Here is a 14304-nt window from a genome sequence, read left to right on the forward strand (position 1 = left end):
CATAGCATCACAGCAGCTCAATAAGTGGCTGGGATACAGAAAAAGGTGGACAGCAACCAGTTTTTTTCCATTTATCTATCTGTCTTTCTGCCTATCTCATGTCAGTTTATATCGGCATCTATAAATATAGAACTCTTAAAATGTGAGCTAGAAAAAAATGAACCTCTGAAATTCCAAAGCATTTTGAATTCAGTATATTGAAAAATCTTGCATTTATGCAAGGTATGCGGACAGGTGCATATGTCTGATATATTTGGGACGAGTGATAACATGAGCAATAGCCAGAGCAGATGACAACTGCTATTTTGTATTCTGTTTGTGATGGGTATCCATGTACATCTTTTTGGAATGGCTCAACACTCCTTCAGATACCTGGTCAATCCATGTTCACAAACCTTCAAAGGAAAAAAACAAACCCAAGCCGCCTAAACATACTTTGATTTTTTCAAAATACCAGAATACAGAAATATATATGCTCTGTAATATGACTCCACAAAGTCTCTTTAAGTTTCAAGTAAAATAGTTAAATTCAGTTGTTAAACTCAGACTAGAAAATCCAGTGAAAAGTCAGTAAGAGGACCCAAGCAATATTTCTACCTTTTTTGGGTAAGGTAATAGTGTAGTCGGTAGTTATTAACATCCAAGCCAGGTCCTCAGTGAAGTTAGATAGGCATAACTAAAATAGAAGCTTGGGAAGTGATACAATGTAGTTCTTGATAACCTGAGTAGCCAATCATCATTAGAGAGGAAAAAACCGGATCAACCTCATGTTGAAGTCTGTCAGTCTGTCTAGTAAAGAAAGAGTTACTACCGCTAGCTTGCAGAGCTGGCAGCCTCTCACACTTTTTCGAACACCCTCCCTTGTGGAGGGTTCCCTCAGCCTCCTCTCCTCTCCTTGGGACTGGGCAGTCACTGCTGTTACCCCTAGTCTCTGAGCTGTGCCCCCTGCCCAAAGAGAGGTGCTTTGTCATACTGCCCTCCAGGGGCCTCGGAAGAGGATGCCCCCAGCCTTAGTGGCCCAACGGAGACTGGCCAAAGGTAAATGTGAGGCCAGTACCTTTCCTTGGGAGGTAGCAGTGGCAGCAGTGGGCGTTGCCGGGCCAGCATGGCGAAAAGGCTTCTCGGCTCCTGGGCAGGCCTCACACACAGCAAGCATAGGAAAAGGCCAGTGTAGTGCCTGCCCGGCCTCCCACTTGTCTGCCCATTACCAACAGCAAGGGCTGGCATACTGGCTGGGTTACACCACCTACTTGCTTGCTTACTCTGAGGCAGCTCCTGGCAACCTACACCCCCTAGGCAGCCCCAGAGGCAGCATTTGCCTAAGGAGCTGTAGACAAGGCTGCTGCAACAAACAGCTGTGCAAGCCTTTGGGAGGCAGAGACGTGAGAAGGCATTAGAAAAGGGAGGACAGAAAGAGGGACAGGGGCCAGTGATGCCTGTGGCACCCCTGACCATCATTCAAGGCACCCCAGGGGGCCATGGCACACTGGTTGAAAACCACTATCTTAATGTCTTAATGTCAGATTTTTAAGATGTTTGTTTAAATTGTTGGGTGGTCGGAGTATTCAGAATGCTTTCTCCCATCTGAAGTGGTGCAACCCAGGAAATGGTTTACCTTTGGATCTCCTGAATGGGTAAACTGGCTAATATTTTCAGGACATCTTAGTTGGGTGCGCTACACAGCCTTTAATAAAGAACAAACCCTGTCTTCTAATTTAAATAACATGTGAAAAACAAAACATACTGACCAAGGTTTAGCCTTTTCCAAACCTTTGCATGCCCCTCTCTCCTTTTTGAAACAGTTTCAACATGACAATTTCAAAAACCACAATTTGAAGTTGGATTGATCGTGTTGCCCACAGCTTACAAAACCAGACAACACAACAAACCACAGTTCTCAGAAAGTAAAAGCCAGAGCTCCCGAACTCCTCCTCCCAGTCATGCGGCTGATGGGAGAATGTCAAACCAAAGGACCGCTGTGGCTATACCTTGTACTGAAACGTGGTTTAGTAGTGTGATGTGTGATTGCAGCCACTATTAATATAGCCTTTAAAACCCCTTCAAATCCTATTGGGAGTGATCCAGCTATCTAATTGTGGTGATTTCATCTTTGAAGGAAATGTGATACTAGTATTTACACTGTAATAGTGTACAGATTTTGGATTTTTTTTAAAGCTACAGTCGTACCTCGGGTTACAAACTTAATTCTTTCCGGAGGTCTGTTCTTAACCCGAAACTGTTCTTAACCTGAGGTGAGCTTTCGCTATTGGGGCCTCCTGCCACTGCGCGATTTCCGTTCTCATCCTGGGGCAAAGTTCTTAACCCGAGGTACTACTTCCAGGTTAGCGGAGTTTGTAACCAGAAGCGTTTGTAACCCGAGGTACCACTGTACTCTTCTTTTGAGGAGGATAGTATAAGGTAATCCATTCATTCATTTTATATACTGTGTTAGTCTATTCCAATTTGTTTAAGGTAATATTTGATATTGCCATTTTACAGAGGCGGATGCCCCAAACCTTCCGTGATCCAGCAACTGCTCCTCTGAGAAAACTATCTGTGGATTTGATCAAAACTTACAAACATATTAATGAGGTAAATTTTCATAATTCACCCAGCTGCCTTTTATTTGCACACAAATGGTTTTGTTTATTATAAGTAGTATCTTAACAGGTTTTGTGTTTTCTGTACATGATGCATTTCCTGATACTAAGATGCTAATTGAGTGGTATAGTCTTACTCTAATAAGGTGGTGGGTTCCTGTTGGCATTAAAGATTACCAGCAAAAGGTAATCTTTTTTTTCCAGTAGTCATTTTGGTGGCCTTGTTTTGCTTTCAGAGTGATTGGCATGGGGCCACTAGAAGGCATAAGTTGTACTTCATTAATACAATTTCCCTGAATTGAGGTGGGGTTTTTTTGGAAAACACAGTAGTGTTTTAAAACAACAAAACATTGTCTGGTGATTGGTTCCTGTAATTATGTTTTGTAACTTCAGGTTTACTATGCAAAAAAGAAACGGCGACACCAACAGGGCCAAGGTGATGATTCGAGTCACAAAAAGGAGCGAAAGGTTTACAACGATGGATATGATGATGATAACTATGACTACATTGTGAAAAATGGGGAAAAGTGGATGGATCGCTATGAAATTGACTCTTTAATAGGCAAAGGTTCATTTGGACAGGTAAGCAACCTAAGCAACCTCATTATTCGGATATGGCAAGTTGTAGCCACTGTGTGTACAAGCTGCTTCACCATTTATATATAATCCAGGCTACCAATGGGAAAAATATGGGTGGGATTCAGCACTGCACTTTGATGAATTCTCTGTCTGCACAAGCATTTATGCTTCCCAGATGTAATGATTTCATCTCTCCTTTCCCTGCATGACGGGGGAAAGCTCTGTTGTGCAAGCAGAAGTCCTTGCACACGGCTTACACCGATGGGGGTCATTAGGTGAATCCTACCCATTATTAGTTTTATCAGCTTGACTCAGCATTTGATAGGCCCTGTCCAAAGTAAAGCTATGAGGGATCATTGGTTCTTTGTTCAAACTGCATCTTTGAGAGATTCTATTGCTTTGAAGAAATATTTTATATAGAAAATGATTTTTGTGTTAGAGATCTTAATATATATATATGTGAGATGATACGTATTTTTATTTTACAGGTTGTAAAGGCATATGACCGTGTGGAACAAGAGTTTGTGGCTATTAAAATTATAAAGAACAAAAAGGCTTTCCTAAATCAAGCCCAGATTGAAGTGCGACTTCTTGAGCTTATGAACAAACATGACACGGAAATGAAATATTATATAGGTATTATTTGAGAACTTTATATCTGCATCTTTATCACAATGATGAAGCATTGCATTTTCTTTTTCTTTTTTAAGTAGTTCAGTCAAATTTTTCAATAGGAAGAAATCAGTTCATCTTTGCCAATATGCACTTTGTACCTAATGTTTGGGAAACAAACTATATGAAGATCTCTTACTTAATCTTTATTGTAATTTATTGGTCTCTTGCTTCCTTCCCTCTTTATCATTGTCCAGATGTGTGGTTTCCTCACTTGGAAGGCCAGTCTATAACATCCTTCCCTGTTGTGGTACCCTCCAGATGTTTTGGACTACTGACACCTATCCCCATCAACACAATCCAAAACATGTGGAGGGCCTTAGGATGGTTGATCTATAAGTTCTGAATAGTTCTAATTACCTATAGTAAGAGAAATCCATTCAAAGATGCACATTTCAGAAGACTGCAGTTGTCTTGTTCAGAGCATCACCTCAATTAATTGCAAACAGATTGCAAAGGGTATCCAAAGTTGTTGCCAAATAGTTCCTCATTATTGCTCCAAGTGTGGAACTTTTGACAGCTATATAATCTGTAGCTATTTAAACAACTGTCCATATGTGTTGATTGCTCATTTTAGGTTGCTCTAATAGTAATTATATTTTGGCAGCAGCTTGATATTAGTAGCCAAAGCTTGACTTTGCCCAAATTCAGACACATTTACATTGCTACTTTGTTAACCCAGCTGGCTGGCAGTTAAAACTCCTCACTAGTCAAATCCAAAAGGGACAATGTTGCTTGTGTATCTAGAAACAATTTCAAATCACCTTTTGCATAGAGCTTTCTCAGCAACTTACGTCCTAAATGACCACCTCAGTTCTGTACACCAGTTGCTAATGGTGGCTCAGTAAACATAATATTTATGAGTGAGCTGTTGGGTCAATCCACCTCCTTGGATTGGGTTTTGTTTTGTTTTGTTTTTTGCAAAGAATTTCATTTTATTTTTTAGGGTAGAACTAATGGTCTGGGGAACTTCTAGTCGGTTTATTCTTTTTTAAAAAAACAACAACAAACCACCCTCTTTCCAGTGTATTTGTTGAACATGTCAGTTACTGATCCCACCCTCCCCAAATAATCACCTCCTGTCTTTACTTACAACAAATCATATCTGCTTATACCTTCTTGTGAAAAGTGGGTTTCTAACACTTTCCTTAGATCACATTGATGCAGGTAGTTTAATTTATCAGCAAGTGTGAAGCATGATCCTTTGGCCAAATTGGTAAATCTTCCATAATAGGGAAACGTAAAACAGGTTGGGGCAGACGTTTGTGGACACTTTAGGAAATTTTGTGCTCTGTTGACTTGTCACTAATACTGTTATCATGTGGATCATTGAATAATATGTATCTATCTTGACATACATGATGTAGGATACTCAAATAAAGCTTTAAAGCATGAAAAATTATGGAAATAAATTACCTTAGCAACTGACAGTTTTGTATTTATGATTTTCACTTATAAGAATACATTTGTAATTACATGGTTTTCTTCTTTTAGTGCATTTGAAGCGTCATTTTATGTTCCGAAACCATCTTTGTCTAGTTTTTGAAATGCTCTCCTACAATCTTTATGACCTGTTGCGGAATACGAACTTCAGAGGGGTTTCACTGAACTTGACACGAAAGTTTGCACAACAGATGTGCACTGCACTGCTTTTTCTTGCAACTCCTGAACTTAGCATCATTCACTGTGACCTAAAACCCGAGAATATCTTGCTCTGTAACCCCAAACGAAGCGCTATCAAGATAGTTGATTTTGGCAGTTCTTGCCAACTTGGGCAGAGGGTGAGTATTTATAAAGTGTGTTAACAGTTGATGCAGGGCAGCTTGAAAAGCAGTATAAATTTCAGGATATTTCAATAAATCTGTTTGGTTTATAAAAATCTGTATAAACAAAACAGATTTTAGATCCATAATTTGTATGGGGAAAGGATTTAAATAAGTTCTTCAGCAAATAAAAAAGGAGTGCCAGTTCTTCTGCATCCCCCCAAGCAAATCCTAAGAATTTAAAATGATTCACTGCTTTTATCATGACCAGTATGTAAATACTTTGCTTTTCTAAAAAGATTAGTTGATGTGTTAACATGGCATTCAATAAATCTTGAATGTCTGGTACACATGTCAAAGTGTTTCCATTTTTTGCAGGGAAGAAAGGGAAGCTGCAGCAGTTTAGTATATGAAGTATTTGGTTTTTGAAAAGTTGATCAGAACTACCTTTTCTAAAGTTGTAATTTTAACCTAAAATAGGATTTTCAGTTTTCAAGTGTAATAGCAAAATGATCTTACAGTGTTTACTAAAACAAAATATTTTGTAATGTTTACTCTTAATACCTATCACATTGGTCACCTTGAGATTTCTCTGTAGTTTTTAAATAACTGCCAAGCTTTCTTGCAAATAGTTTTTATTGTTTCCCCCGTATCTTGTACTTCAGATAACAATGCTTCGCTGTAAATGATTTAATACCTAAACTAAGAATAGACTTAAGCTTATCTAATAACATTGTTTTTACAATACAGATATACCAGTATATCCAGAGTCGCTTTTATCGATCACCAGAGGTGCTATTGGGAATGCCTTATGATCTTGCAATTGACATGTGGTCCCTTGGTTGTATCTTAGTAGAAATGCACACTGGAGAACCCCTCTTCAGTGGTGCAAATGAGGTATGTAATTCCAAAAAGGTGGGGATAATCTTATGGAACTTTTTAATGTTGTGTAAAGCAAAGGCTTAATGTTATCTGGAACAGACAGTATAAATGATTGTGTGAATTAATCCTTATTTGGTGTCTTGGAATGCAGTCTAGAATGCAGGGTTTGAGCTAACCTCCACATGCACTGATGTTACGTGGTGTTGCTTAGTATTTTACCATCATAGATTTCCCCTCTTTCCTAACTGGTTTCTTCTGCTTCCTAAACAGGTGGATCAGATGAATAAAATAGTGGAAGTTTTAGGTATTGCACCCGCTCACATTCTTGACCAAGCACCAAAAGCAAGAAAGTTCTTTGAGAAGTTGCCAGATGGAACTTGGAACTTAAAGAAGACCAAAGATGGAAAAAGGGTAAGTTGCTAATTTGAATCTCAGTCTTATACTAATTTGTTTATAGCTCCCATTGATTTAAAGATAACTATTTCTAAGGAAGAAGACAATGGAAATTTGTCTTACCATATATTTCTGTTCATTGACAAAGATGGTGGACATTCCTCTGATGGGGCGATGCCTTCTTCTGGAGATGGCAGGCAGGTCCTAAACAGCCTACTACCTCCATCTCCCCAGGGGTAGGGTCTATTTCACCCACTAGACCAACTGGCTAAGATTGTGAGGGAAACGCCAAAGGGAAAAAAATGGAGGAAATCTCACAACACTCAGGAGAAAAACTTCCCCAAAACTCACACCATTCAGGAATAAAAAAAGCTGAATGGAAGGGAAAGAAACACAAACATGCTATAGGGCCACACACTCAAATTTGAGGCTCAACTTTATAGAATAAAAATGCCAGGACAAGAAACCTGGAGAGAGCAAGTCTGACCCAACTACCACCAACTGTAAGCAGGGTCATTGGTGTTGAGTGGGATGTCTGCTGGAGAAGCAGACGACTATTCAGGACCATGCTTGTAAACACCAGTGGGAAACTATCCCTATCAGAAGAATGTCCTCCATCCTGATCCAGCAAATTTGGCTTTTGATATTGGTCTGCTACCAATTCTCAGCCATAGTTTCTTTCAGTTATCTTTGTTCAACAAACCACAAGTCATCTCATTAGTAAGGAAACAAGTCAGCAGCTTAGTGTACTTTCCAGCTGGTTTTGCCTCATGCCTTTGGAGCCTGCCAAACATCTGGGGTGAGGTGGCTAAATAACCAGTGGTTAAGCAATATAGTAGGGTTTAGAAGTAACACACAATCATAGTTAAAACAAACAGTTGTTTGTAAGCTAACAACAAACCATGACTTTACATTGTGGCTGGTGGCCAGAAGACAAACCAGGGTTGGGTTCAGAAGTTCAAACAAATCACACCAGCTAAACAAACGATGGTACAGTGGTGCCTCGCAAGACGAAATTAATTCGTTCTGTGAGTTTTTTCGTCTTGTGATTTTTTTCGTCTTGCGAAGCACCAATGTGTATTGCGAAGCAACTCAGAAAACGAAAACTCTTTCGTCTTGCGAGTTTTTCGTCTTCCGAGGCATTCGTCTTGCGAGGTACCACTGTATAGCATTCTGTGTAAATCACACTATTATATCATAAAATATGTGGTGCTTATATTCATTTTACAAAGAGACTTTTAAGTTCAATGAAAGTAAAATTAAAGTACTTAATATTAGAATATTGTCAACAATATTTTGAGAACTGATAGCTTGAGGAATTTCTAATTTCTTAACAGGAGTATAAACCACCTGGAACCCGTAAACTTCACAATATACTTGGAGTTGAAACAGGAGGCCCAGGGGGACGTCGTGCTGGGGAATCGGGTCATACTGTGGCTGACTACTTGAAGTTCAAAGACCTCATCTTAAGGATGCTTGACTATGATCCGAAAACTCGAATTCAACCTTATTATGCCCTGCAGCACAGTTTCTTTAAGAAAACAGCAGATGAAGGTACAAACACAAGCAACAGTGTGTCAACAAGTCCAGCTATGGAGCAGTCACAGTCTTCAGGAACCACTTCTAGCACATCTTCAAGCTCAGGTACATTCTGATTATCACATTTAGGGGGGGAAAGCTAAAAATATCCAATGTTAATCATGATCACTATAGACCCACTGAAATAAATTGACTTAAGTAACTTAGTTAGATACCACCCTAAGCTTTTGTCAGAATATTTGCTGTCTGAATAAAATGACATTATTTTCTCTAATCTTAAACCTCCCAAAAGATTTTAGACATTGCTTTAGTTTCCTTTGAATGGCAACAGCAAACTCTTAGCGGACTGTATATCAGAAACTCATTTTTAGATGGAGCCTTGCTTTCTTGACTCATTATGGACGTCTTGATTATCATGTTAATAGCCTTTTCCATACATTGGTTCTGCTTAAATTTAAAAGGTGGCTCTTCTGGGACAAGCAACAGTGGAAGGGCACGGTCAGATCCTACACATCAGCATCGACATAGTGGTGGACACTTCACTGCTGCTGTACAAGCTATGGATTGTGAAACACATAGTCCACAGGTAAGACTCTTGAAAGGAAGTCTCTCTTTCTTTCAGACTCTTCTGATTTCAAAGAATTGAACTGACCAAATGGTCATTTCAGGCACATAACAGTTTGTTGGGCTATACCTCAGGCTGGCCTGTTCTCTCCTACCTCTTTTCTTGTTCTGAATTCCTTTGCATCTTCTGGTAGGTTAGGCTCTGAAAAATGGTGACATACCCTTGCCACTTTGAGTGTAATTCAGCTAATGAATCCCATCAGCAGAAGCCCCATGCAAGGACCCATACCCTCTGAAATTGTTTCTGGCAGGTGCGCGGGGGGGGGGGGGGGGTTAGAAGGAACTCCCAGAACAGTGCTTGTTCTGTCTGGCAAGTTAAAATGTTTGCCCTGACAGAATGATTGCCTTAGCGCACATTGAATTCCTCTCTCTGTGAGCTAGTGGCAGTATGGAGATTTAAATGAGGGCCTCTTACATTCAAATCCAGTTCAATTTATATGTTATCATACTAATAAATTGCATCTCTTTTCTAATCCTTAATTTGGCAACATTATTCCTGAAGTGAGCTATCCAGATTATTGCACAGTAAACTTCCACATGAGGCTTTGCAAATGTCAAGTCAGTTATCAAGGTCTTAGATTAGTATTTGCTTAATATACAGCAATGACCTTGTTCACATCTGCAGCTTGTTTCATTATCTATGTACTTTGACACCTAAATTATTGCCAGGATAAATAATAATTCCTTCTAGGTCAATAACTTGTTAAACTACTACCATTTAAGCCACCCTGTGACACCTAGGAATATGTGAATGTTCATTGTATGCATTTTAAAATGCAGATCTGCTAGTCTGAACTAGAACTTGAGTGTACTGCAGAACAAGGAAACTAGTGATCAGTGCAACAAAGTGGATCACTTCTAATTTTTTACTCTGTGATAGTAAAAATAGTTTTATTATTAATGCCAGCTGACATTGTTTCCCTCCTGTTATGATTGCGACAGTGTTTCACTTTTGAATGTTCATACTAAAGTTTGCTTTTATATTTTTTCTTTGAAAAAAACAAGCAAGATATCAAATAAGGGTCAACATGTTATGTTTAAAAAGTAGTTTTTTATATTTAGCTTGAAGGGTATGACATAAAATAGAAGGATTTAATTTATTTATTTTTAATAACAGGTTCGTCAGCAGTTTCCTCCTCCTCTGGGTTGGACAGGCACTGAAGCTCCTACACAAGTCACTGTTGAAACCCATCCAGTTCAAGAAACCTCCTTCCACGTAACCCCTCAGCAACAGAATGCATTACACCATCACCATGGAAACACCTCCCACCATCACCACCATCACCACCACCACCACCACCATGGACAGCAGGCCTTGGGTAGCCGGACCAGGCCAAGGGTCTACAATTCTCCAACAAACAGCTCCTCTACCCAGGATTCTATGGAGGTGGTTCATACTCACCACTCCATGACATCCCTGTCTTCCTCAACTACTTCTTCCTCCACATCTTCCTCCTCAACTGGTAATCAAGGCAATCAAGCCTATCAGAACCGCCCAGTGGCTGCTAATTCATTGGACTTTGGACAAAATGGAGCTATGGACGTCAATTTAACAGTCTACTCTAATCCACGCCAAGAAACTGGCATAGCAGGACATCCAACATACCAATTTTCTGCTAATACAGGTCCTGCTCATTACATGACTGAAGGACACCTTGCAATGAGGCAGGGAATTGATAGAGAAGAGTCTCCCATGACAGGAGTTTGTGTTCAGCAAAGTCCTGTGGCTAGCTCGTGACTAAACTGAAACAAATTTGTTTCTTGTGTGTTTTTATAGAAGTGGTGTTTTTCCAAAAAAAGTGCAAAGCTGCTTGAATCAGAAGGAGATAGACTAACTGAACCGCTACAGAAGGGCAAAGCTGATTATTTTTTTAAACTTGAACAGATTGCAAAGGGACAGTAAAGTTTTTAGAGCCATGATACGTATCCTAGATAGCTTTGAGGTGATGTCTCACCTTGCTGCCCCTATTTTAATTACCAGAACCAAGTCATAGATTCCTTCCCCCCACCCATTCAACAGGAGTAAAAGTTCAAATGTTGGTCTTAGTTGCAAACAGCTTTTTAAAGGCACTGCCCAGGATCATATAAATGGGCTTTTGGGGAGTGTTTTTTTTAAAATAAAAAATAAAAAAATAAGAGAGGGTGGGAGAGAGTCATATGAATTTTAATTTCCCAAACACACATGAGCACGAAAAGGCAGTACTGAGGAAGAGGGACCTTCAGATTACAAAATATAGTCTTCAGCTGTTAAAAAAAAAGGGACGGTTGTAATGGTGTTCATGAGGCACATTGAGCATGCTAAGTGGCGGTGATCAGGATTCTCCTTATCTGAACCTACTGAGAATCAAAGCAGCAATTATAATGGGATTCTGTGTGTCTCATATTTTGAGACCACAATCAGCTAGTATTGAAATATGGCTGGTCTTGTAACTAAGGTGCACTGAGAAGCAATCAACAGGTTGGTCTTGGCCAGTCCAGGGGGAAGTCTAAGTGGTGGTCTTTGGGATAACCTTTGGCCTTATGGATTTGGACTCTTAAGTTAGAGGAGCCTACCATTTCAGATGCAATCACTTTTGGACATGCTTTTGCAGACAGTCCTTAATGCTGAAAACACAGAATGGGTAATTCAAGAGGCCTTTCTTTTAAAATAGACTTTTGTGACCCACTTATTGTAAGGTATTGCAAGGTCACTTTGCGTGTGTCATAAAGTTGACTTCCTTATTGGTTGAAGGTCACAGGAGTAGTGGTTTGCTTTTGATGGAAATAGCTACAACTGTGTCCCTCCCTGCTTTTTACTTTTTTTGTTTTGTTTTGCTTTTTCTGGGCACGTGGTTTCTCCACCATTACTTCTGCACAAAGATGTCTTCTGTTCATCTTGAACATTTTTAAAAATGCAGAATTTTATGTGACTGCTTTTTTGCCTCACAATTATGCTGTGAATTTTACAAAAAATTATTTTCTTTTTTGATAATTTATTGTACCAAAGCTGTTTTTATAGCACATAGATGTCTGTAACCAATAATGTAGCAGTTCTGCACTTTGACACAAGGTGTAACTAGACCATTTTTAAATGTCAGTTGAAAATTATGGCTGTACTATTGCTTAAACAAAACTGGAACTGTTGTTGAATTCATAGCCAATACATTTACAGCAAACTGTGTACTGAACATGATAGATTTGACATCTAATTCAAGACTATAACAACATCTGTTACATTATAAGTGTGTTCAGGCTTCTGAAAGTAAAAGGGACACTAGATCCAGAAGCTATGAAACCAGCAGTTGATTCTTGTATTCCTTATTAGCATAAATGTAAACTTGAAGGCAAGACCTTGATTGCATGAACAGGTCCAAAACATTAGTATGAGTAAAGCAAAAAGCTCGTGAGACCTGAGGTTAGCAGGCTGTACTTAACAGGTGCCTAATTTTTGGGTTCTGCTGCCTTAATATAACACAGTCAGCTTGGCAGTTGCTAAATTTGTGGACCCACATAAAATATTAAAATTATGGATAAAAACACAGTGAATAAAATTGAGGGATTGGGGTAATTAAGTGATTATCTTTCCTTAACACTGTTTGCCCTTTATGTGTTAACAAAAGCAGTAATCTACCTCTGCCAGTAAACTAGTTTTAAAAAGGTCATTCAGCAGAAAACCATGTACTTCATACTGGTCAGTTTCACATGACCAACTAGGTCAGGTCTTCTGAACAAAAGGTGTTTTTTTAAAAACTAGAAAACTAAAAAAACAAAAACAAAAACCAGTCCTCACAATGGCAGCAGAGAGGCTGAATACAGTGCAAGTGTGAAAGAATGCTTTGGGAATTAAACCATTTTTGTAAATCAATTTTTTTATCAAGGGATCCATATTTCTTTTGTACTGAAATGTCAAGCATGTGAGTTAAAGTATTTTTGAACTTTTGTAGTTCAAAGATGTTTGGTGAGTGAAAGGCTGTCACCTTAGAAATGGAACACTGAGCTTAGCAATGCAAAAAGGAATCCAGTACTTACTGCTGTCCAGGAATATAAGGGTATCAAATATGGGTAACTTTTTTTTCTCTGTGCTGGTTGCCACACCTTAGCAAGCACCAAAAACTAATACTGTTTTTAAACCTACATAATCAAAAATCATAAACTCCAATGCTTCTGCATACTGTGTTATGTTACAGTCCAGTTTTGTGTGCTTTACTACACAGTTTGGTTACAGGACTTCTGTGCATTGTAAACATAAACAGCATGGAAAAGGTTAAATACCTGTGTTCAGATTGTAAGATCTAGTCCGGACTTGCTGTGTATATTGTAACGTTAAATGAAAAGACAAGCCCTTTGTATTATAGTCATGCAGTCTTATGTATGATAAACAGTTGAATAATTTGTCCTCAGACTCTTTACTGTGCTTTAAAAAATAATTTAAGAAAAAAAATGTAAACATAGTAAAATCTTCCTATGCAATTAACCTACTTTAAGGCCTGGTCTGCTAGGTATGATTATAATCAACATGTCATCATAGATACATTTGACACAGAATTTTAAGGATTATAGAATTAAAAGTTGGAGGCAGAATACATTATTTTGAGTTTTTAATTGAAATAGCAAGGTACTAATGAAATGCTCACACCTTCATATTGAAAGGCAGTATTATTTTTAGTTTGCAAATTGTATACAGTTTTGCATCCACTATTTCCTTTTGTCTAACTTAGTTCATAAAGCAGGTTATATATGTACTCAGTACTCCAGATCTGAAGCTGGGGCTAGACTAGTCTAAGGGCACAATCCATCCCCATAAAGGTTCAGCCTACTTGGAGGAATTGGCAAAGGGCTTGATGGAGCTCTGTGAACCCTCAAGCTTGTAGTCTCATGCTAGTGCCATTACCAAGAATTAGGAGACACATGCAAGATGGGGATACAGGTAGAGACTGCATGAATCTTATTCCCATAGTGCATGTATGTTTGCCTTGGGGAGTTCACTCAAACAAGCTGTACTGAGAGTGTTGCTGGTCCTTCCATGCAGCTATGCCTGTATTAGGGCTAGATTGTGTTAGAAGGGCAGGTTTTGATCTTGGTAGCTGAGTAGATTCTAGCATGCAGAAGGCATGGCACAGCCCTTGAATGAGTTGCAGAAAGGGGAGAGGCGGTAAGGATTGGGGGAAGGACTGCCCATATTCAGTCATCTTTCACAGCAGTGCAACACCCCATACCTGCAGCTGAACTCTCATTGCCTTTTTAATCAGTTTGGTTTACAATAGGAAGTTCCA

At 39.1% G+C, this 14304-nt stretch overlaps 1 protein-coding gene across 4 annotated transcripts in view; it reads left to right on the top strand.

Moving 5' to 3' along the window:
* Positions 1-13425, top strand: part of DYRK1A (dual specificity tyrosine phosphorylation regulated kinase 1A) — a 111457-nt gene extending 98032 nt beyond the window's left edge. For all 4 annotated transcript variants that reach the window (XM_083438688.1, XM_083438689.1, XM_083438687.1 and 1 more), the window contains 9 exons: positions 2500-2592; positions 2994-3182; positions 3668-3815; positions 5346-5632; positions 6365-6511; positions 6767-6907; positions 8227-8533; positions 8890-9014; positions 10170-13425. In XM_083438688.1, coding sequence (XP_083294814.1) covers positions 2500-2592; positions 2994-3182; positions 3668-3815; positions 5346-5632; positions 6365-6511; positions 6767-6907; positions 8227-8533; positions 8890-9014; positions 10170-10790 — 2058 coding nt within the window. In that variant the 3' untranslated portion in view covers positions 10791-13425. The remainder of the gene's footprint in view (positions 1-2499; positions 2593-2993; positions 3183-3667; positions 3816-5345; positions 5633-6364; positions 6512-6766; positions 6908-8226; positions 8534-8889; positions 9015-10169) is intronic.
* Positions 13426-14304: the final 879 nt, after the last annotated feature.

Source organism: Podarcis tiliguerta (genome assembly GCF_965153285.1).
Source record: "Podarcis tiliguerta genome assembly, chromosome: 4".
In the NCBI taxonomy this organism is placed as follows: Eukaryota; Metazoa; Chordata; class Lepidosauria; order Squamata; family Lacertidae; genus Podarcis; species Podarcis tiliguerta.